The sequence below is a fragment of the Podarcis vaucheri genome, assembly GCF_965113315.1.
Source record: "Podarcis vaucheri genome assembly, chromosome: 3".
In the NCBI taxonomy this organism is placed as follows: domain Eukaryota; kingdom Metazoa; phylum Chordata; class Lepidosauria; order Squamata; family Lacertidae; genus Podarcis; species Podarcis vaucheri.
In genome coordinates, this window is record NC_138761.1 from 44,751,985 (window position 1) to 44,777,167 (window position 25,183).

Below are 25,183 nucleotides of genomic sequence, written 5' to 3' on the forward strand. Positions count from 1 at the left end.
GGTCGCACAAACTCTGAAGGGGCACTATTTTAAGCACAAGCAGCTAATCATCCCCTGACAGATAACATCTCCCCTATTTAGCAACTTAATACTCTTAAAACTGCTGTGTAGAAGAGAGCTGCTCCATAAGATTATTATTTTAGTATTTCATTACAACGTATATGTATAAAAGAGATTACTTTCATATTAACAATGGCAGGACATGTTTGCTCAGAAGTAAATCTCACTGTACTCAACGGGTATAGTAAGCACATTCATGACGCAGTCTTAATCTGTGAAGGTTCATTCAGTTAACAAAAAGTTACATTTGCCTTATGATTTGGTGTTATAGAAATATGGCTTTTGGAGATTTAATTAATACAAAAGATATAATCCTCCTTTATGTGTCTCTTTACACATCCCAAAGAATGCTCTGGCAACAGGTTTAAATATAAAGTCATGATTATCTTTGAGTGCATTGCTCATATAACAGGGTTAGATTCTGTCTGTGTTGACTAGCCCTGTCCTCTGTTATAGCCAGTTACTGAAACAGCATTTATTGTTACACTTTTCTCATTAAAATGGTATCTTATAACTTTATCTTGATTTACTGTAACAGTTGAGAGGCTATTGTGATATTTTGCATTTGGATTGTCAATAAAGAATCTGATTTACAGCTGGGCAATTAAACTATACATTTATAAATCAATACTATTGATTTATAATATATTTATAATAGAACATCATAGCTCAACTGGTAAGAGCGTGGTGCTGATAATACCAAGGTTGCAGGTTCAATCCCCATTTGGGACAGCCACATATTCCTGCATTGCAGGGGGTTGAACTAGATCAGGCATAGGGAAACTCGACCTCCAGATGTTTTGGGACTACAACTCCCATCACCTTTAGCTAACAGGACCGGTGGTCAGAGATTATTCGAATTGTAGTCTCAAAACATTAGCGGGGCCGAGTTTGGCTATGCCTGGACTGGATGATCCTCAGGGTCCCTTCCAACTCTATAATTCAGCAGGGGTTGCTGACTTGTAGTCTCCAGATGTTGGTGGACTACAACTCTTCAGTCAATGAAATCCTTGTGTGAGAAGAAGCACAAGGGTTAGTGCAAGTGCAACAGGCTCCCCCCCCCGTCTCCTTGTATGTGCCGCACATCATTCCAAAATATGTTTGGAGGATTGTGGGAACCCCAGGAACAGATGTAGTGGTCATGCGGGGGAAGGAGAGGGGGAGAAATCCTTGCACTGATGGAACACATTTACTTAGCACTGCGTTGAATACAACCCCCTGGCTATTGGCCATGCTAGGTGAGACAGATGGGATTTGGACTCCAGCAATATCTGGAGGGCCACAGGTTAGCCACAAGTGTGTATGTACCTGAGAGTAAGCATCATTGAATACAGTGGGACTTACTTCTGAGTGGACATGCATAGGATTACACTGCAAGAATTTAATCCTAAACACATGTCATTGAAAGTAAGTGTTCATTGAAAGTAAGTAATAAAGAACTCAGGGGATGCGGGTGGTGCTGTGGGTAAAAGCCTCAGCGCCTAGGGCTTGCCAATCGAAAGGTCGGCGGTTCGAATCCCCGCGGCGGGGTGCGCTCCCGCTGCCCGGTCCCAGCGCCTGCCAACCTAGCAGTTCGAAAGCACCCCCGGGTGCAAGTAGATAAATAGGTACCGCTTACCAGCGGGAAGGTAAACGGCGTTCCGTGTGCTGCGCTGGCTCGCCAGATGCAGCTTTGTCACGCTGGCCACGTGACCCGGAAGTGTCTCCGGACAGCGCTGGCCCCCGGCCTCTTGAGTGAGATGGGCGCACAAACCCCAGAGTCTGTCAAGACTGGCCCTTTCGGGCAGGGGTACCTTTACCTTTACTTTTAATAAAGAACTCAGGGGGACTTGATGCTGGTCAAAGCTGCTAAGGATTGGGCTTGGAGTATTTTATTTTTATTATTTATTGAAGTTATATACTGCCCTTATTTGAGTATTACGGGGCAGTTAACAACAGAAAAGTACAAAAGTACATTACATAATAATAAACCAAACAATATATTTAGAAAGGTAGGCAAAATTAAGTCTGCTTATCTAGAAGTGAATATATATCATATACAAATGATTGGGCAGTATTGGTCAAGATATCATTGCATAAGATCAAGGGAGCAAAAGAGGTGGGGGCAAGGGAATTATCTTTCCCCTGCTTCCCTAATAACTGAGCTGGTGTTTTCTGCCACTTAATATGCATAGGATTGGGCTGCATAGCATTACCCTCCATTTGAGCAGTTTACATTGGCAGTTCCTGTACTGCATTTTCCCATATGTATAGCCTTATAATTCCAGAATGTAAATGGAACATTGCTCACTTTAGTTTTTGTTTTTTGTTTTTACAAAACCAAAATAATGGTCTCCTCATTAACTTGTGATCTATATACTTGTAGAGATTTTCATGTGTGCTGCATTTAAAAAACACCACTACTTTGTTCCTTAAGGCAGTGATAAAACATGCTCCTGTTTGAAACACATTGTTAAAGAAGGCTTAAGATCAATACATATCTGGGCAAAATTCTTATAGAACATATGCAGTATAATTATAATGTTTCTAACAATATTTTGGCCTCAGCTTTATGCTGAAATAAGCAAAATTATTTTATGATTTAATTTCAGCCATGCTATTATTACTTGAAAATTTTGAGGACTGTCTTAGTGCCTTTCTTCACAACTTTTTGTTGTTTAGTCGTTTAGTCGTGTCCGACTCTTCGTGACCCCATGGAGCAGAGCACGCCAGGCACTTCTGTCTTCCACTGCCTCCCGCAGTTTGGTTTAGTTTCTTCACAACTACTAACAAGTATTTTTTGTTGTTGCTAGCAACACATAAAGTAATTGCTTATAGATGGGAAAAAATCCACTTTCACTTACATATGGTATTCAGTGGTATGGGATTTAACCTTAACCAACAAACTGACTAAGTTCAGGCATCTGATTGGATGAACACAATCAGACATATTTACTGATAGGTGGTTCTTTCAAGTTGCAACATTAATTCTTTAGTAAAGCATTTCTCAACTCCAACACAGATATTTTTTAGAAAGACTTGACCATTGTATGAAATTTGTATGGTTGTTGATTCTGTGAACCGTCTTAATTACACCATTCAGTTTTGGTTATAATGGTTTTTTTTGGGTCCCGGGGTGCATTTGGAAATCTAAGAAACCATCACAGACACCACCAAATACCCATTTCACAGAAGAAAAGCTGTCGATGTTCAGACTCCCCCCCTCCCAAAAGCAAAAAGCAGACAAAAATATTAACAACTAAAAAAAGCCAAAAATTCCGAACACTAGGGGGTGATGTGGTCAGAGGCACACAGAATAAATAGATGTGACTCTTAATTTGTATCGTAGGCAGTACTCCAGCCCTGAAAATGCCCAAGGGTTCCACATATGCATACACCTTGCCATCTAGGCAAGCAAGAGACAGTTAAACACTCAACAAGGGTGTGGTGAGGGGTGTGGCTTGTGGAGAGTGCCATGGGCTAGACAGGTCAACATTTGGCCTCCAGGCCTGAGATCCCCACCTCTACTAGATGCCTAGTTTTCCACTCAGTTTTAAAGACCCAGTTACAATCCACTTGCAACCCATCCTGCAGGCATGGAAAAATGTCAGTTTAGCCATACTTAAAGTGAATCAGACCTTTTTGCTCCCAGAGGTCTCCAACTGACGTGATCGTAATCTTTCATCGCCCCCCATTGTTCAATCCCTTTTCATCACCACTCACTGTTAATCACCTAATATCATCAGCTCTAATTGTGGTCTTCTGCAGTCCATAGTAGCTGATTCACATGCCCTTGTTGTAGCTTGCCTCCATACAAGAAAAAATGTGAAAAGCTTGCCAGTAACAATTAAGCCCTGAGTGAACCCAGCCCTGCAAGCAGGAGGGAGCCCTATTAGTGAGTGTTGCGGCTCCAGCAGCAAAAAAAATGGAAAACAGCCAGGTGAGTTAAACACCTGTGTGAGCCAAACAACAGTGGAAGGAGGCCATGACGCTAAGGTCTGATCCCCACACACGATTACAGAGGTAGATATGATAGAGGTATATTGTCCCATATTTTTCTTGCTTTCTACCACACCAGTCTTTTCCAAAATGTTTCACAGTCTATGAAGCTCCAAACGGAGCAATTGGATTACATTGTTCAATTTAAATAAATTTTCCAAAATGAGCAAAATGCTGGTTATTTAAACAAGGAATTGGTTTGGGTGCAGAGAACAACTAATTCTAAATTTAAGAAGAACTGTTCTCCCCGAAAAGAGGGTTGCTGTCATGCTAGAGGCATGATTTTCTACTGTATGGCAGTGCCTATAACATCACTGGCTTTTGATATCTCTGTAAAAGGCAGAGACACTTTTTCTTGGCAAGCTGGAATAGTGAGGATTGCATGAAACAAGGCTCCCTGCCTTGGTCGTCTCTTTTGATGTATCTTTTAAATTTTTTAATGCAGCTTCTGGAGGGCACAATTGAAAGTGAGGTGCTGCTGGGAGAGGGTGTTTAATCCTTTCCCACCTGCTGTGCCCCTGCTTCAGTAGCTACCCCACCCCACCCTCCTCTCCCACAATATTTCCAGTGTGTAATTGGTTGGTTCCAAAAACACATAAAGGGAAAAGTTCCTGGAGGAACATGGCCAGCGAAAGAGTTGGGTAAGCTCTTTTCCACACTCAATCACAAAGTGCTGTTGGCTTGTATATGTTTTGGGTATGGCATGCAATTTGGGATCAAGACAATGGGAAGTATTTAACTAAGCAATTCTGCTAGCACCCCCAATCTGCTCAGGAGGATTGGGGCAACCCCTAGAATAGATTCAGGGGATGTGCAGAGGAAGGGGAGAGGAGAGGGATAATTTCCATTGTGCCAGGAGAAATACTTGTGCTGATGGAGAACCTGCCTCAGCACTACATTGAATGCAGCCCAGTGTAATGTGGAAAGTTGCACTTGGATACAATTAAGATAATTCAGCCTCTTAGAGTTAATTCCATTCTTAATTGGTATTAGCAAAGTACATGGCACACTGAAATAAGTGGCAAAACTCACATTGTTGATAAAGAATCAGAATTGCTCTGCTCATGCGTTGTTGTCATGCGCTAGCTGGATGCAACAGAGTGGTGGGAGGCACCAGCTAGGGAACCCTCAAGGGAACCCCAGGAGAGGAAGGCCCAGAGCCAGGGGATTGGTGGTAGAACACCGAGGAGAGGTCAGAGGGAGAAGAAGGAGCAGACTTGGAGGAGGAGGTGTGACAGAAGAGGAAACAGAGTTTAGTGAGCAGGAAGAAGTCAGGGCAGAGAGCAGTCCTGATTCAGAGGCTGGAGAGGAGGGGGCCAGGAGAAAGAGGTGAGGCAGGCTTCTGAAGAAGCCAGGAAGTTTTCCCCTCGTGCTGCAACCTGCTCCCCTCCCTACCACCAGCCACACAGAACACACACAGAACTAAAAAGAGCAGAGGAGAGGTTGGTTGCATGCAGACACAGTCTCCGATTGCTTGTCAAAAAACCCTGGAGGGGAGAGGACTTAGGCAGCTGTGGAAAGGTGGGAACCTTCAGCCTTCACAATACCCTAATTGTGGCAAGATCTACTGCGAAGACTTGCTGGGATCACTAGGCCTGCACTGATTTGGTTTCTTTGAATAAGGAGTTAACTACACTGGCACTGGTGTTTTTTAATTGCTGACCTATACCTGACACAAGCTCCTGGCAGTTGTATCCCAACTACATCATACTCAACACACCCATTGAAATAGATGTAAATAAAATAGCCATTATACACTCAGTAATGTCAATAGGTCTACTCTAAGAATGATACAGCTCTTTGTTCTTGGCCCCAAATGAATCAGTTTTGCTGTTGATCAAAAATTTACCTTGCTGCACTCAGCCACCTTCTTTTAGCATTAGAATCCACATTTGTGTACATTCAGCTCCACATTTAGTTGTCTAAATCAGTTCTGAAGTTGGACAGGCGGGTGAATTTCCTGGCTTTTTAAAATGTTTATCTCAGCCGTGTCTGCATTGGCTTGGGCTGATGGGAGTTGTAATCCAACATACCTGGAGGCAACAGATTGGCAAAAGCTGTTCTGTCTACATTGCTGTCCTGAGCTGCATAGTGTTTTATAGACTGCTGGTTTTAAATTTTCTCGATTGTGCTGCGATTGTATTAGCTATATTTTATCGTTTTAGATATTTATTGTGAGCCACTTTGGGAGGGCTGTGCCCTGAAAAGCGGCATATAAATGCTGGAAATAAACAAATACCCATGATATTGCACTGATGTAATTACTTTTTATGGGTCACATTTCTACTTTCAGTTATACTAACATACATCAAGTCAGCTCCTCTGTAATTGATGCTGTGCCCTTTGAATTAGACAGAGGCAAAACTTCGCTCATTCGCTTTATATGCAAAGCTTAACGTGTCTGGATCTTTACAATTAACATAACTGACATAGCTACTGCAACATGATCTTTTTTGTCCTACTGCTGACCTTTTATCCGTGGCAGCTTTCATTCTGTACCAAATTATTTCCAGGTGAGCTTATTGTGATCAGATAGCTGATTTTATGGTAAGTACATTTGCGAATTGCAAGTGAAACACTGCTTTCTTTGTAATTTCCTTATGCGGAATGTCATAGAATCTCAAGGCAGCCAAGGCCATTTTGATACAATCATCTCTTGGGGTAGTACAAGAGTTCACCTCCTATTTCTTCCCTTTGGACATGAATGGGAAGATGTTGCTGCAAAGCTACACATGAAATTAATATGGGCTCTGGGTACATATTTTCTATTATTTGGAACACACAGTAATTAATTTTCCTCCTCTGTGTGAGAAATGCAGATTAAAACCTCTTAACTTCTGTGCTCTTGGGATGATAATTGATATATAAATTGCATTAGTATCCCTAAGCTCCTTTTGTATAAATATTTTTGTGATATTAGTGGATGGGGTCCGCCCGCCCCCCATTTTATCTACTATATCCCTCACGTAATTTGCATTCATTGAGTATGATTTTTTTTCCCTATGACAAGCAGAGCAAGTTATATGTCCCTCCTTATGCAGGCATAGCTAGACTGATATAGCAGAGAATAGGTTTGCTTTATTTTCACACTTTGGGTTTAATATGCAGTTTGCTTCTACTTCCACCTCCACCTTGATAATGGCTAACAGTAGCCTCTTTCAGATGTTGTGCATGAATGAAGATACATAGGTGTGGGGGCAGATCACGGTGACAATAGGCTGAAATCCCACCTCTAGATAACCACAAAAATCCATCATGCATTGGGAAAAAAGTGGTTTGAGATGCAATGTTCAGTCTTCTGCTCTAGACACTACAATGAAATGCCTCAAAATTTTGCTTTCCAAATGTTGCAATGTCAACATTAAAGCAATCTCATGAAATTATTAAGATTATTATTTGATTGTTTTTTTACCATCGTTGGTGGTATTCAGCTAAGGCCACAGTCACATTTAAAGCACTATAATATCACGTTAAGCGGTCGTGGCTTCCCCACATGAATCTGGGAGATGTAATCTGTTTAGGGTGTTTAGAATTGTTAGAAGACCTCTATTCCCCTCACAGAGCTACAGTTTTCAGAGTGGTTTAACAATCAGTCGCTCTTCACAGGGAATTCTGAGAATTGTAGCTCTGGAGGGAGAACAGGGGCCTCCGTACAGCACCCTTAACGAACTACAGCTCCCAGAATTCTTTAGGGGAAGCCATGACTGCTTAACATGGTATCATAATGCTTTAACTGTGGGTTGTGCATGTGGCCTAGGTTTTACTCAGAGTAGACCCATTCATATGAATGAACATGCCTAAGGTCCATTAATTTCAGTGGCTCTGCACCACCCTATGTATTCTTATTATTATTTTGTTGTTTTGTTGTTTCCTGCCTTGGGCTTCTTTGAGAGGAGGGGTAGGATAAAAATCTATTAAATAATAATAATTAGGCAAACAGGAATGTAATAAAACACAATGCAGGCTCTCAAGTTCCCCATAACTCTTCATCAGGCTAGATGTTAAGAAAAGGGGGATGGAGAGAAATAATGGGGGGGGGGGAGTCTATTCATGTTTGTCAAGATATTTAAGCCTGCCTCTGCTAAGTTTTAAGGTGGAGTGTAGGAGGAGATAACAGATTTTCAGCTGTGGCACTTCAAAGTACTTGGAAGTTCTTAAGTGATTTTGATTAGCCTAATAAAAGTATTGGCTTAATATGATCCTTTTTCTTATGGGCCAACACGGATACCTTTGGCTTTTTTCAAAAGAGTGATTTATATATACATTTATTTATTTATTTATTTATTTATTTTGATATATATATATATATATATATATATATATATATATATATATATGCTTTCGTAGATTTTCACGGGTACAGGAATGCAGGTTTTGGTGTCTTCGGGTGTCTTCCCGTGTAAGAGTCGGGGTGTCTGTGCGACGTTTCGACGAGGTCGAAGACATATATATATATATATATATGCAGGTTTTGGTGTCTTCGGGTGTCTTCCCGTGTAAGAGTCGGGGTGTCTGTGCGACGTTTCGACGGGGTCTCGCTCGTCGTCTTCGGGCTGGTGCTTTCGGCTTCTTGTTGCTGGAGCAGAGCAGGGTCTGGTGTTTGAGTTCCTGTGAATACTGTTGAGGGGTGTGGTGTATAGCCTTTTCTTCTTTTGTTCCTTGATTGCTTGAGGGATGTCTTGGGTGATTTCATGGGTGATATTCTGAATATCACTGGGTGGGTCATTAAATCATGAAATCACCCAAGATATCCCTCAAGTGATTAAGGAACAAAAGAAGAAAAGGCACACTAATCTAGGAACTTCCTCTCTGCCCAGAACGTTGGAGGCTATACACCACACCCCTCAACAGTATTTATAGGAACTCAAACACCACAGACTCTGCTCTGTTCCAGTAACAAGAAGCCGAAAGCACCAGCCTGAAGATGACGAGTGAGACCTCGTCGAAACGTCGCACAGACACCCCGACTCTTACACGGGAAGACACCCGAAGACACCAAAACCTGCATATATATATATATATATATATATATATATATATATGCAGGTTTTGGTGTCTTCTGGTGCTTTCGGCACCAGCCTGAAGATGACGAGTGAGACCTCGTCGAAACGTCGCACAGACACCCCGACTCTTACACGGGAAGACACCCGAAGACACCAAAACCTGCATTCCTGTACCCGTGAAAATCTACGAAAGCATATATATATATATATAAAAAATCAAACATACAACCAAGTAAATATTGTTATAGTATGTTATGAGTTTTTGATGAATGCTTCATTCATGTGATACTTTATTTTACTAAGATATAACATTGATCACATATACCTTCACGAGTGGCCAGGAAGCTTCTGGTGTCACTAAATGATAAAGGCTAGAGTGTGTGGTATTTAATCACAGCTACCTAAGTAATTAGCACATATCAAGGAATAACACTATTCTGAACCGTAATGAGAGCACAATGCCATATTTATTTTGTTAAAGTTGGTTTCTTACTGATGACATGACATTAAAAAAAATTAGTTCTTCACTTGAGGATAAATAATTGTTTTATGTACATTCGAAGACCAATCTTATTTAAGTGATGTTCCCCAATTTGTGATTTCTTGCGTAAATCTTCTGTGCATTCAAAGTTGACTGACATACTTCTAAAATATTAATATTCATAAAATATATTTATCTTCACAGAAATGACCATTAAGACAAATTCATGGAAAATAAGGCTATCAATGGCAACTAGCCATTATGGCTATACTCCACCTACATGGTTGGAGGTGGTAATACTTGAATACCAGTTGCTGGAAACCACAGGAGGCGGAATCCTCTTGTGTTTTGGTCTTGCTTAAAGGTTTTCTACTTCTTCTTCTTGGCCACTGTGAGACCAAAATGCTAGACTAGATGGGCCTTTGTCATCATAAGCTCATTTGTTAGAAAATCTATAGAAATTATTCACAAAGAGTGGCATGAACACAGCTCCAGCAAGCCCCCAACTCTTTGTTTAATGTGTGCATTCCAGATGTGTGAAGTTGTATGACAGTTTTGCCATTGGCTTCAACTGAATACAGACTTCAAATTATCTTGGATAAGACAATTGAATCCTCTGCTTTCCAACTTCATGCTGAGTGGGACTTTTTTTTTCCTTTTGCTTCTCGTTGTTCAGATTTTCATGGTGCAAGATGGCATTGTTTGCTTCTCTTCTTTTAATCAAATGCTTTTGTCTCGTGCTTTTGTTTCTGTCCAAAGCAGGATGCTGACATGTTGGCAGGTGATGAGCAGGCCTGGAAAGAAGCCAAAGAAGCTCTAAATAAAATGGGAGCTCCAAAGTCACAAGAAGGTATCCTTTCAATGCCAAAGTACTGGCCAACAGCAGATGGGTTTCCTTTTGAGGCAAGGACATATAAAAGCTGTCTTCTTCCTTGCTATTTCTAGAATATGGAAATGCTTCGTTCCTTAAAGATTGCCCTCAGTGCCTGTGTTAGAGTGGGCAATTGGATTTGGCTGGGGTGTCAGATTCAACTCTTAACAGGTGGGTGGAGCCACCCACTTGTCAATCACTTCGACTCTTATAACATCAGGCCATTGAAATTTCAAGCTGGGGCTGCAAAGAAAGATTGCTCCTCTGTACCTCCACAAATTCCTTTGTATTTGCAGCATGGTTTTGGTCCAGGAAAAATAGGGAGTATTCTCAAGTGCACTTCGCAGGCAAAACTAGGCACTTTTAAAATTTGACACCTTTTAAGAATATGGTGCTAAATAATAATAAAAAAAAAAACCCAAGTATTTTGCCTGCAGTTAAATAATTCTCATTCCTTCAGCTGCAGCTTCTGCACATGATGCTGTATTTGATGTGAGGCCTGGGAAAGTTGATGTAAACAGGCAGCCTGGTCCACTTCCTGGGTCTGACAGGCCTATTTCAGACCCTCCAAGTGTCCCTATTTTCCAGGGACGTCCCTGATTTAGAGAAGTCATCCTGGTTTCTGATTTGAACCGAGAATGTCCTGCTTTTCCTTAGAATGTCCCTATTTTCATTGTAGAAATATCAGAGGGTATAGAGTTCTCCAACCCTCCAAGCCATTCAAAGGCAATCCTGTATAGGGAAGTTTTTTTTTAATGTTTAAAGTTTTATTATGGTTTCATATATGTTCGGAGCTGCCTAGAGTGCTGGGACAACCCAGTAAGATGTTTGGGGTATAAATAGTAAAATTATCTTTATAGAATGGGAGGTCCCTATTTTCATTGGAGAAATGTTGGAAGCTACTCTGTTTAGGTCCATGGGCTGAAGGTTCCCCACCAAATGCTCTACGTCTGTCTGTCTTTCAGTATCTAGTAAAAAACATGTAGACAGTTGTAGCAAGGACCATTTCCTTCTGTTTTGCTTCTGTTTGCACTACAAGCCACAAGATGACAGACACCAAACTTCCTTTGTCTGTGGTGAATCTCCCAACATTCTGCTTCATGGAATGACTCCTGGTTCTAGAATTATGAGAGAAGGAGAAAATACTGCAACCAGGGATTATCCCCTGAAACTAAGTACAGGGAGATTTGTGACAGACAAATTTGTGTGTGTGTCACATACAGCGGAGTCAAACTGGTTAGCAGAAAATGTAGTAGGGGACACCAACTTGGACAGTAAATTTTCATGAGCTTTTGTTTGAATGGCACGATGTTGATTAATCCTTAATCCAAATAAACGTCAGAATGGGAGCAGGCTCTTGTGACATGCCAGACGTTACTGAAGAAAAATGCCACTCGCCTCCCAGACACAAACATTTACCAGCTGAAAGTACTTGACTTTGCCATGGACGCCTGCATAAATCTTGGCCTGTTGGAAGAAGCCTTGCTTTATGGTCACAGGACTTTGGAGCCCTACAGGTAAAAGATAAAAATGCAGTCATTTATTGCAAGATTCGCTTTCAGCCCAGGAAAGAGGGTATGAACCAAGAATGTGGCTGCATCAATGTTACTATTTGTTCATTATTCTATGTGGTAGCATTAGGGGTAGGGCTGCCATACGTCCAGACATTAACAGGATTTCAAAGGTGGGGGGATTTCCGAAAGGTGGTGCTTTGCTCTGGATCTTAGGCAAGTCAATTGAGAAACTCTGATTTTTTTTGGGTGGGGGAATGTGGGGGGAGCTCAAAAGCTTTGGGGTTTTCCATGGTGTTCTGGTTTTCACTTTTTGAAATATGGCAACCCTAATTAGGGGTGAGGAGTAGTTAGCTCAACTCAAACTTGTGCACTGATCAAACATGTCAGCTGTTCTTCAGAAAAGGGGAACATTACAACCCATTGTTCCTCAGATGAACCATTTTGAAAAAAATAGGTTTACTTTTTCTGCCGTGGGTGACACAGAATTGCAGATTGTTTGAGATGTACTGGTGCGTTTGATCATTGTGTTTATGACACAAACGTTCCTGGAGGACTCTGGAGTGTTTTGCTTCGGATCCCCGTGTACTTTTCACAAACCTCTATATTCCCAGGTACATTTTTAGAGACAATATTTTTGGCAGTGCTTGAGCACCGTGTTCTTCCTTAACTCCTTATGGTACTTTCTGGTTTTAGCCTGGTGTCTAATTAGTTTCGATTGATATGGTTTGATCAAAAGAAAAGCTTTCTCCTTTGAAACAGGTAGTAACTGTATAGTATAGCAATGTGACCGGGATGATCAAAGGGGAAAATACAGCTTTGTACTCTTTCCCTCCGCATTTCTTTTCTTTTGTTCATCCAAATGCATTTTTTAAAAAATAATAATGATGGTGGGCAGCCTTAGATTTGGTATCTTCAATTACCACCACAAGCATCATAGCCGTTTCCCCTTATTTTCTCAAGGAAAAGCAGCCACTTCAATGGAGTTTTGCTATGTTGCTAGGAATAAGTAGTATTCAAATAGCAGGGCTGCAGCAGAGGTTAACAATAATTTAAAGTGCTTGTAAGGTTGGAGCAGCTCCATTTTCATTTTGATTGCATTACAGGGTAGAAGGTTACTAAGGCACCTTCGCCTGAATACTGAATTTTGAGACAGTGAACTTTAAAACAAATGCTAGCATAGCTGTTTCCTTTGGTTGCTTTTAGGTTTGCCGCCTGTGGCCATTTTTGAGAAGGGACGTAATGGTTCTCCCCTCTTTTCTCATGAGGACCAGTCTTCTGTAAGTTTCTCCTCCTGGAATGAAGGAGAAAACATAAAAAAGTGCAAACAAAATAAAAACATGTGAATTAGCCATGAAATTAGTTATTGCCACAATGGCAAAATATCAGATTATATTGGCCTTTATAGTAATTTCAGTGAAAGAGACTTGTCAGTAAGAGAAGAGGATTTTGCCTACTGCTCTTTCCTTCCTTCCTTCCTTCCTTCCTTCCTTCCTTCCTTCCTTCCTTCTTTCTTTCTTTCTTTCTTTCTTTCTTTCTTTCTTTCTTTCTTTCCAAAATGGCTTCCCTTTTTAATTTGCATTTTTTTTATTTACTGCTTCTATTCAGCTATGCTTCTTTTACCCTTTAACCTGTCAATGTGGTGCTTCAGACCATCGAAGCTACATGTCTTTTCCAGGGAAAAGATTGCAGGAGAAAACAATTATAATTTTAGCAATCATTCGAATATCTCTTTCCCTGTTTGCTTAGTGGTGTGTGACATAGTTTCTGAGCTACTTATTACAGCCAAGTTGATTCTGCCGCTGCCGCCTCACCTTCCATCCACCACCACCCTTATACACACAGACAGAGAGACACACAAACACACAGAAACGACATGTTCTGTTAAAAAGTATTTGATGAAATGTTGCTGGTGTGCTAAAGCTGCTGGCCTCTCATGTACCTTGAAGACAGTTGCTCTTAGTCTCACCAGGTGCAAAAGCATTTCCCAAGAAGAGACATTTTCAGCCCGAGTTCTTTTTTTACCTTCAAGCCATCACTACAAGCTTTGACGCACCTGACAAAAAATCTTCAGTTTCTCATTACAAGGAGTTGTGCCTGAAGCAGCAGGATATCAAATCTGAGCAAATCTGTTGGGGTGCATTGAATTTCTCCAGTTGAATCAATCTACTGCTTGACTGCTCCTGCAGTTCCATTACAGCTATCTATTTTCCTTTCCTCAACTCTGGGGCAAAAAAATATTCATATTCTTATCTGCAGGGAATCACCTGAAAAACAAGCCATCCATACAAATAGGAGGTGGTATGTCCACCTTTAAAAGGAACTGTTCTAAAACCATTTTAACTTCAAGGACTGTATTTGCTGTGTATGTTTCCATTATGCGATCAGCAGGGTTGACATCCACTGCTGTGTGCTAAGTGCAGTATTTGATCACATGTTTTCATTTGACCATCATGTAAAACCAGTCTGAGTATTTATTGAAGTGACATGTTTAGATATCCGGCAAACATATTTAATGGCTTCTTTTATGCTATAGATTCACACTGTAGTGAACTAATTAACTGATGCTAAATATTTTTTGACCTCCAAAACAAAGGTTCTTTTTAGTGATTAAAAACAACCAGGATTCAACTTTAAAAGGAGCTTAGAGCAGGTTTAAAGAATACATTAGAGTCCAGAAGAACACAAGAAATGAAGTTTTTCAGGGGGTTGGACTAAATGACCCCTGGGATCCCTTCCAATTCTACAATTCTTGATTCTAAGATTCTACACTGGTCCTCACTTGTCTGTCACTTGGCCACCTTAATTGAATGAATGAAGTGAGAAGAACCTTTGTGTCTCTTGGTTTCTCAAGAAGTCGTCTTATATGCTGACACATTTAAGAATGTTGACTTTGTAGGGCTGTGTGCCTGTGTGTGCTATATTTGTGGTAAGTGTTCATGTGTGTAATGGTTCTAGGGGTTGCTCGGGCGTAAGCCGGTGCAAACACCTGTCTGGGTTGCCTAAGTGAATCTTTTCTGTCCAGACAGCCACTCACCCGTGGCTGACTCAATCGCTGGCAGCATCCGTCAGTGGGCGTTTCTTAAACTTCTTCCAGCAAAGAAGCTCTTTGACGCCTAGTCTCCTCCTACTCTCTCTGCGCAAAAGCCTTCTGCGCAAGGAGGGCGTAGGCAGTGGAGGACCTCTACTCTCCCCGCTGGTCCCCGGCAAGGAGTCATGGGACCACCTCGCCGCTTCCCCCATCTGCCCCCCTTCTCCACTGGTGCTACGCTGATTCTCTTCCCCAGAAGATGGGCTGCTTCTCCCGATCCCTGGACGCTCTCTGGAATCCCTCTGGCTTTTGCTCTCTCCCTCCGGCACTGATGGCAGTTCCCTGACAATGTGCAATGAGTCTATGTGTGCAGTCTGCAAGTGTGGTGAGTGAGTGTATCCATGGCCCATTAGTTCAACAAATAAATATGGAATAAATTTGAGGGACCGGCAATGCCATTAGTTCTTCCTGAGATGACCCATTATTCCCAGCTATCCAGCTTCCTTAAAAAAAAAAAGAAGCTTGCCTTTGTAGAACCTGAGATATGAGACAAAATGTTCAGACACCATTCTTCTTCTTTTTTCATTTTGTGTGTGAGAGTAGTCGGCTCCCCCTTCCATGGATTTATTTTTAGCTTTCTCTGTCCCTGCCCCTGACCCAAATACAGTGGTGCCTCTGGTAATTTGTTCTGGAGGTCGATTCTTAATCTGAAACCGTTCTTTTTTCTTTTTAAAAAATTGATTTAATCATTTTTTTTTTTATACAAACATCAACCACAAAAGACAACAAAAACCATAGTAACAATAATAATACAATTTGGCAATTCAGGTTTGAATACACTGATATATCTATGACTACACCTTTTTAAACAATATTTTTCCACCTCTCTCTCCGCCCCCTACTTCCTACCACTATCTGCCTTAACGCTTAAATATTCATTCCAGATTTCTTCATATTTATCCATTCTTATTTTGTGTTGACATGCAATTCGTTCGTATGTAGCTAATCTGTCCATATTATCAATCCATGTGCTCAATGGAATCTTTTTGCGGCTCTTCCAATTCATCAAAACAAGTTTTTTTTGCTTCTAATATAGCACGGACATCCATTTTTTTTTTTACCCCTTGAAATCTCCCACGTTTCCAGAATATAATTTAGAATTAAATTCAGTTCCCCTAAATAACAATTTCTTTTTATTACTCCTACTATATCCTCACCTCGCACTCTTATCATCGGGCAGTTAATCAACATATGTATTAAGTTCGCATTTTTACTCCCACATCTCCAGCAGTTGTCTGCACTTGTTATTTTCTTCTGGTATAGAAGTCCAGTGGACTCTGAATATTATTTTCTGTTGAATAAATCTGAAACCATTCTTAACCTGAGGTACCGCTTTAGCTAATGGGGCCTCCCGCTGCCCCCGGCACGCGATTTCTGTTCTCATCCTGGGGCAAAGTTCGCAACCCGGAGCAACTATTTCCGGGTTAGCGGAGTCTGTAACCCAATGTGTTTGTAACTCAAGGTGTTTGTAACCCGAGGTACCACTGTACCGTCAATGCTGTGCACACTTTATCTGATTTGTGAGGATTTTCCCCTCATTTCAAACAAACAAACAAACAAACAAACAAACAAACATTACAACGAAGAAAATAGAAGCAGTGTATATCACCACTAGAGGCTGCTAGTGTTTTGATGTTATTGTGAGCCAATGGACAAGTGGATTTTTGCTAGAATGTTCAAATTGGGGTATTAACAGAAATTACTGATAAAGCTACAAATAGAGATAAGAACATCTCCTTGTGCAGGTTTGTAGAGTTCACTAAAAATGTGCCCTTCTTTCTTTAGAACTGACTTTAAACAATTTATGCGGTTGCAGTTGAACATCCAGATTAAGTGGGATTTTTATATTTTAGAAATGTTGGTATGCTTATCTAATGCATTAGATAACCTTCCCAAGGGAATTCTTTTGGTGGGGGGAGACATCTGCACCCATTTGCCCAAGAATTACCTTGGGAATGACATTATGGAAGGGATGGTGAACTGTTTTCAGCCGGGGGGGGGGAGCTTCAGTGATAAGGATGCAGTGGAGCATTGCTGTGACTCTTAGGTTTGTATAGTAGACTTTATTGCTGCCTTGCGAAAGTCAGACGCTTCTACAAACATACCTCTTTCCACTCTCCATCCAGGCAAGCAAACAGTATTACTACAGTTCAGTGCAAAACAGTAACAGTGTAAGAAGGGTGTGGAGCAGGGCTGGTGAGTGGTGTGGCCTGGGGAAGGGGGTGTGGCCTGGGGAAGGGGGTGTGGCCTGGAGAGAGTCTCAAGGATAAGGCAGAGCAGAATGGAGGGCCACATTGGTCCCTGGTTCCTCATCCTTGCACTATATCACGATGCAGTGTCATTCCTATTCCAGGAATGTGGTCAGGCTGTTTAAAGCAGCCAAGCTTTCTCCTGAAGCAGTAACAAGACTTCGTTGTTGTTGTTGTTGTTGCTAAAAGAGAGAGAGAGAAATCCCTTGGCAGATCCTCCAAGTGTCTCTATTTTCCAGGGACAGCCCCAGATTTACAGAAGCCATTCTGGTTTCTTATTTGATCCCAGAATGTCCTACTTTTCCTCAGGACGTCTTCATTTCCATCAGAGAAATGTTGGCGGGTATGGTAGGATGTCCCTATTTTCATCGGAGAAATGTTGAAGGAGTTCTCTGCCCCCTGAGCCATCTGAAGGCAGCCCTATATAGGAAAGTTTTGTAAATGTTTAATGTTTTATTATGTTTTTTATGTACATTGGAAGCCACACAGAGTGGCTGGGGCAACACAATCAGATGAGCTGGGTAAAAATATTAAAATTATTGTTATGGAATAGGATGTCCCTATTTTCAATGGAGAAATATCGGAAGGTATGCCTTTGTCATTTCTTGTGTTATTGAAAGGTAAGAGAAAAATTCTTAATATTTACCCAGGAGTAATTGTGACTAGAACTGTGGACCTTTTTGAGGGCCATTTAGTAAACAAACTCAGCATATTGGCCTTGTGGAAAACATCCACATCAAACATCAATCTTTATCCTGTACGTTCGTGCAGTGACAAAGAAATAATAAGCAAAGGAAGTCGTTTCAAGCAAATCATGAAAGAGATAGAGAAGAGGTAGGAAAATATCTCCTATTTGAGGGTTTGCAGAACGGCTTTCTTATTTATAGTCTGCAGGGAGCACCCACCTATCATTAAACGTGAGACTGAGTGCTGGGCCGTCAGCGGTGAGAGAAAGAGGAAGAAAGCTGTAGGAGCTCACAATTTATTGCAGTGAAAAATAAAAGTAAAAAATGCTGCTTCTGAGAGAACGCACTTTGATTCTGCCAAAACAGATTCAGAACCCAGGTGAATGCAAAATTTATGTCTTGCTGTCCCTGAAGGTGCTGATCTCTTTGAGGCTGGGGATAGATCCTGCCAGTTCCTCAGCTCAGTGGAAGGGCACATGCTTAGCATGCTTAAAATCCCAATTTCAATCCCTGGTATCTCTGTTTATAAGGATTTTGGTTCACAGGGCTGGGGAAAACCTCTGTCAGGCAGATTTGCTGCCAGTCAGAATGGATAATATCTGGCTAGATGGCAACTTCATATGTTCATTTGTGAATGAAAATTGGCTTGCAATCTATGTTTTGATGGTCTTTTCCTCCCCTTTGTCCCGTCTACCATTTTGGAATGAAGCCACAACCTGAACCTCACATGCAATTTAGGAATAACTCCTGCAATGTCAGTCTAGTTTATCATCACCACCACCATCACCATTATGGGCACATGTGTGTGTTTTAAGTGAATAGACGTAATCTGATTCCTTCCTCTTGGCAAAAGGTTCCATAGAAATACCTCTCGGAAAATATCAAACAAATAATGAAATAATCAAGAAGGTCTTACTGCAGTTTGGACCTCTAAATTTTCAATTGGGGTTTAAATTGTGTTTTGCGTCAGTCTTTAAATTTATTTGCTATAGTTATCATAGATTTATGTTGCATTATAATGTGGTGGTGGTGCTGCCGCTGCCTTTGAAGATGATTCTGAAACCACAACTGGTCCAAAATGCAGTGGCCAGATTACTGGCCAAGGTTCCATGTGGAGCTTACATAACCCCTGTTTGAAAACAGCTGCAGTGGTTGCCAGTTTGTTTCCAAGCCCAAGTATTAGTGTTCAAAGCGCTAAACCAGGGGTTGGCAAGGTTTACCTTGCCTGAGCCAGTTACCTTCAGCAGAGATCCCTCTGTGGGCCAGACTGCACGTCCGCATGAGCACATGTGGCTGTGATTTTCGGCGTCTGAGTATGCACAGACGCGATTTCCGGCACCGCAGAAGTGAGTCCCTGCGCCGTGCTGCGCCGGTTTAGCGCAGCGCGCGGGGACTCGCCAAGTAGGCGGCTCGGTTCAGGGGCAGCTCATGGGCCGGTTAAACGACCCTCATGGCCGCTTGGGCCTTAGGTTGCCTACCCCTGCTCTAAACAACTTCGGCCTCATATATCTGAAGGAGCATCTCCATCCCTACATAGCTTCTCAGGCATTTAGTTCTGCACAGGGTAGTTCTCTTGGTAGTTCTATCACCTTCGGAAGTGCAGGGAATAGTGGACCAGGAGGGGGTTTTCTCTGTGGCAAGTCCCTAAAGCTGGCAGTTTCCTTCACAGAGAGGTGCATCCAGCATGTTCACTGAACAGCTTTCACCAAATGTTGAATGCACACCTCTTTACCCTCACCTTTGACAGTTAAGGTACTTTGTTTTCTGGGACCCATCTCTTCTGCTGAATTTATACTGTTGTGCTCCATTGGGAACAGTTTTATTTGTTTTACAGCTGTAACTTCTTTCATCTGTAATTATAATTATATATCATACTCTTGTAAGCTGTCCTGGGACCTGTGAAGGGTGGGTGAGAAATCTAATAAAGAAATAGGTATATAGGAAGCTGGCAGCAGGTTTCAGGCCAGGGGCCATTCCCCAACTCCCAGTGTACTTTAAGAAGGTTGTGATTCATGACCATATAATTGGGATTGTTTCATATCAGATTCAGCATCCGTTGTTTGTCTAGTAAGCTATATCTCACTATGTAAAAAATGGTTAATAGACTCTAAGCTACCTAAGCACACAACTGCATCCATTCATAGCTTTTGAAAGCCCACACATCTTTGTTTCTTTTGTGGTTGATTCCTCTTCAATTGCAGTCTAGATTTAGACTTTCAATTACTTAAAGAAAGGAGTGTGCTCTCTCATTACAAAATGCTAAATAATAATTTATATATAAAGGTTCTACCCTAAACACTGCCACGACTGAAAACACTTGCTAAAGAGCAGTATCAGCTTTCCCCAGCTGTGTTGTACACATTTTGAAGGACTTGGCAGCTGGCTGCCTTAGATTGGGGGAAAATTAAAGAATAATAAATGAAAACTCAATATTGCCACCAGTCGTGTCATGAATACCTTTCAGTAGTAACTTAAAGGTGTCCCTGAAAGTGATACACAACATGTGCTTAGTGTACTTTAAAGTTGGCTGGCATTTCAGACGTCTGCTGTAAATGGATAGAAACGAGAGCCCATAGCAAAGCACTTGATTTTGTTCAACTTACACATTTCTAAAGAACATTTATATGTCGAAAAGGTTAGTACTATGTATGTTTTCCTTCCTGAGGATGTATGAAACTACACCCTGCAGCAAGCGCAATCTGGTATTCTTGCAAGGGTTTAAGGAACATCTACCAAGCTTTGGCTTATCGGGGAAGATGAATAGCTTCTGGAGCAAACAGGAAATCACAATTCCTGGGTGAGGAGAAAACCAGACATATAGAAGAATGTCACATACAGAAGTGAGATAATCAAGAACCATTCAGTGTCTTTGGAGTTGTGCAATCAATTCTAAGGTTGTACAGAAACATTGCTAAGATGCGAGAAAAACCAGGAAAGAAGCATGGTTTCCAAACTTTCTATCTCAGTACACAAGAGTATAGAAAATTAGCAGGACAAACTTGAAATCTTAATACAGCAAGGCAGATATGATTTGATAGGCATTACTGAAATCTGGATTGGAGGGAGGAGGAATAATATTATATCTAAAGGATGTGCGCCCAACCGCGGAAATCCATTAATCTGAACATGGAAGGTTGCTTGAGAACTTACGAATAAAAATAAGAATAGGATTGTAGATTAAACATGGGGAAGAATGGCCTGATGTGCTTAACAGTGGAATAGGCTGCTTTGGGAAATTGTAGTGTATATGGGGATTGTTTGTTACATGTATTTTTTTGAAACTGAAAAATAAAGAAGTTACGAAAAGGGATACCAAAGTTGTGAATTTTGGGCTTCACCGGGTGGTTGGGTTAGATTACCTTTTAGGCACCTTCCAACTTTGTGATTCTAAGATTTTCAATAGGATTATTCTGTATCAAAACATGTGTATAATCAATGATTTAGAGACCATCTAAAGTAATAATAAAAATGAATACAACAAAAATAATGCATTACACAGCATTTTAAATTATTCTGAAATATGTTTAATTTCAAATCTATCAGTTCCAAGGGGGGGAAAAGTTTGTTTGTTTTCAAAGACTTATTTTTCATGTTTGGTCACACTATGACTGTGAAATACTACTGTGCTGTGCTGCTGCCTGTTATCTAAACCCTGAAACCTTCCAACTTTCATGCCATTTCCCAGGAGATTTCATGAAAGGTCACAGAGTCAGGGGCATGGCTGACTAACATAGGTATATTCAATGTATGAGTTGCTGGCTCATGTCAAGAAACAGAGATAGGTTATCACAGGGAACTCGTTTTATAGTTGCCCACTATATTTATCTAGAAGCCTCTGCTTTGTTCAAAATAGTTTTAAAAGCCTACGCCAGTACTACCAATTTGGCATTTTAGAATGGAAAGCATGTGATACCCCTTAGGAAGATAATATGCTGCCTACATACCTACTTATCTCTTGCTTTCTGTCTGGACTCTGGACACAACTAGTCTGCAAATTGTCTCTCTGCCATGCCTGCCTTCTAGCTAGCACTCTCACTTTGGACAAATATCAAGTGGGGAATAGCAGTTTTTAAAACTGTGAGCTTATTGCACAAGCCAATAGGCTCTCTCTTTCTCTTTGTCCCCACCCTCACTTTCATATACCAGCAGACAGAGCTTAGGGCAAACATCTGCCCCAGTGTGCTTTTAATATTGGCTTAAATTGGATGGTGTTTCTAAAAACTCCATGACACACTGCAGAAAAGGGTACAACCTATAGGAAATTCAGGGTTATCGTGCTGCTTGGCATGCTTGTTCATTTCCTTTTATTTACTGACCAATGTGTGACTACTCATTGGAGTTAGAAATTCTTAAGTGATATGTGATAAACCGAGTAGGAGAGAGATCCTCAATCCAGTGATAACCAGGGGGAGCAAGTTGGTTTCTGTCTGGTACATCTTAATACACCAGTCCAGTGGGAGAACATTTGCTTTGCAGGAGAAGGTCCCAGGCACAATCCCCAGCATCTCCAGCTAGGGAGACACTTGGCAGACCAATGGCCTGATTTGGTATTAGGCAGCTTTCCATGTTCCTACCAGCTGCCCTCCTTTCTGCTGGACAGGGGTCTGCTGCCATCATTGGTAGCCTCAGGGCATCTATAATACACTCTGCATTTGTCTGCTAATGAAGACTGCTCAGAAGCTGCAGTTAGTGTAGAATATATGAGCCCACAGTACATGCATTGTAAAAAAAGAGGGAAAAGACTCTAAATCTCTCAGTATTTCTATCCACTGCACAGTTGAGTGTCACACTTTTAAAACAGATTCTTCGGATCAAAATTAATTAGGACGCAAACAATGTATTTGGTGACCTCCATGTTTCTCCTATCATTGTATTTTTAGACCCATTAGTCATCCTTTGGCAAAATATCAGTGGGCCGTGTTTAAGCAAGATTTACAAAAGCTACTTAGCTTCCTGGGATCATGGCGGCCCTGGTGACAGCTATGGCTTATACAGAGATACCTTAGTCTGATACTGAAGCAAAGCTGAGGCATTGTTTTCAGTACAATAACATTACCCGGACTTGTGATTAAGTGCTTACCGAGTTCCATTTCCTTATAAGAACATGTGTAAGAACCAAAGAATGTATACCTCAAGTGAACTAAGCATTAATCTGTCAGCGGCCTAAGTGTGTTTAGGATAGGGCAATGGAAATATGCAAAAGGGTGACACAGTGTATGTTTGCTGGGAAGCAATTAAGAGCAGATGGGAGCTGTAAGGCAGACTGATTCATGAAAGTGCTTAGCATACATCTCTTTCATTAGCTGCATCTTGACATAATAAACATGGGACTTATGATTGTGGATCTCTCCCCCCCCCATCCAAAAAAGCCAAAGTTGTTGCAGTTTTAGAAAAGCATTAAATATACATTTAAACACGTGTTTCCCCTTTTTAGGGTATGTTATTATTTCCTGGATATAGAAAACCTGTATGAAGCATAGACTTTTCATGAAACACTATTTCTGACCTGGGGTTCTTCCACATTTTTGCAGGGCAGTCTCATGATCTCACCATCAAACATTTGCCCGTGTGCCTTTTCTTATTGTTTGTTTCACCTTTTCTCGGACATCCAAAATTCCCCTTTTTTTAGAAGCATTGACCATAGCACGTTCTTATAAGATGCAGATGTGCTGCTCTTCTGTCTTTCTGAAGATGTGGGGTGTTGACACATTCAGTGAGATTTGGGGAGGTTGAGCCCTGTCACCACACCTTTTTACTTTCCTATCTCAGTGCTCCTTCATTTTCCTTATCTTTTTTTTTTTTTTTAAGAATCATGGGCTCTCTTACAAAAGCACACACACACAATTTTTAATCGCTGCTAATGTGCCTGTATTAAAAATAAGAATAATAATTTCTACTATCTCAATTATGGAAGTAGAAGAAGCCAAAGAGTTGAGTTTTCCAGCAGAAGTAGGACAACGCAGGCCTCAGTCTTTCATAAACATTATTATTGTCTTGGCATTCTTCTCCTGTCCCCAATCCCAGTTCACTTTTGACTGGTGACCGCCTTGAGCTCATTAGAGGACAAGGTGGTATATAAATGCAAACTTGGAACCGATGAGTCTTACTGTTCATTTTGAGATTCAGTGACAGCAGGAGTGGATTGGGCCAGGTGTGCATGATCATCTCCTGAATATATCCCTCCAAAATGATTATTGTGAAACTTAGGCCTTGACTCCTCTTTATGGCTGTTAATGTGGAAAACCTGTCTCTGGAAATTTAGCTTGCTGAATTATGCACCCCTTTTTAACGTGTTTGTTTTTCATTGTGCTAATGCAATGAAGTGAAATTACACAAATTAAAACAAAAAACGCCAATGAAATGAAATTCTGTAAAAGCAGGAGAACCTCAGTAGACAGGTTTGTCATATCATCCTCCAGCATAAGCTCAGCAATGTACCCTATCACTGATCTGTAGTATTACTTTGACACTTAAATTGTTGAGTCAGTGTTAACAATGGGGCCTTTTCCTCCAAGTCAACTATTATACATTTACTGCTCCGATCATGATTGTGAAGCATCCTATCAGGAACATGTTCTAGGCATAAAGGAAAAAATAGAATTTGTAAATATCTTTCCTTATCTGCAAAGACTGGCAAAAGTGCAGAAAACATGTGGTTGTGTGAAATGAGAATGCATGAATAATTAAGCATCTTTGATGACTGCCCATACATAGTATTTTTCTCCTCTTCAAAGGCATTCTGTGGACTCTAGGAGGCTTTCAGAACTTAAAATCCTCTGACAAATGGCAGTCCTTGGAAGTCATATTTTTGTCTGTTTCTGATACATATACAAGGCAGTAAATTAGGCCAAGGCACACCATAATGAGCGCTTCAGTGGTGGCACAAGTGTGTTTGGCTAGCACCTTCCCTGTATCATTCCAGGAAACCTGCCTCCTCTTAAGCCATCACCTGTGAACAGGTCTGGCAGACAGTCTCTTTGGTTGATGAGTTTTCTCATAATGTGTAGACATTGTCCCAAGCATGTGGCTGCACATGGTTCCATGGGCACTCCTGCGTTTGTCTAGGTGACCTTTTGGCAGGTATTTCCCTCTTTCCCCTTGTCTTCTTTTGAGCAGATCCTTTCCCAAAATGGTTTTAAACGTGTTATTTAACATACTCTGCCAAACAAGGCCGTGTTTCCCCCTTGCTTGAATCTAAGCAGCTAGCAATATGCTCCCAGGAGACCAGTTTCTCTTCTTTACATTTAATTTTG

General features: G+C 41.1%; 1 protein-coding gene across 9 annotated transcripts in view; it reads left to right on the plus strand.

The window, feature by feature from the left end:
* The window catches only part of SMYD3 (SET and MYND domain containing 3), a 375,419-nt gene that overhangs the window by 313,944 nt on the left and 36,292 nt on the right, over positions 1–25,183 (plus strand). For 8 of the 9 annotated variants that reach the window (XR_014217444.1, XR_014217445.1, XR_014217446.1 and 5 more), the window contains 2 exons: positions 10,282–10,372; positions 11,736–11,910. Coding sequence is in view for 4 of the 9 variants with exons in the window: in XM_082215086.1 (XP_082071212.1) it covers positions 10,282–10,372; positions 11,736–11,910 (266 nt within the window). In the remaining 5 variants the exon portion in view is untranslated. The remainder of the gene's footprint in view (positions 1–10,281; positions 10,373–11,735; positions 11,911–25,183) is intronic. The other variant, XM_082215087.1, reaches the window with a different exon arrangement.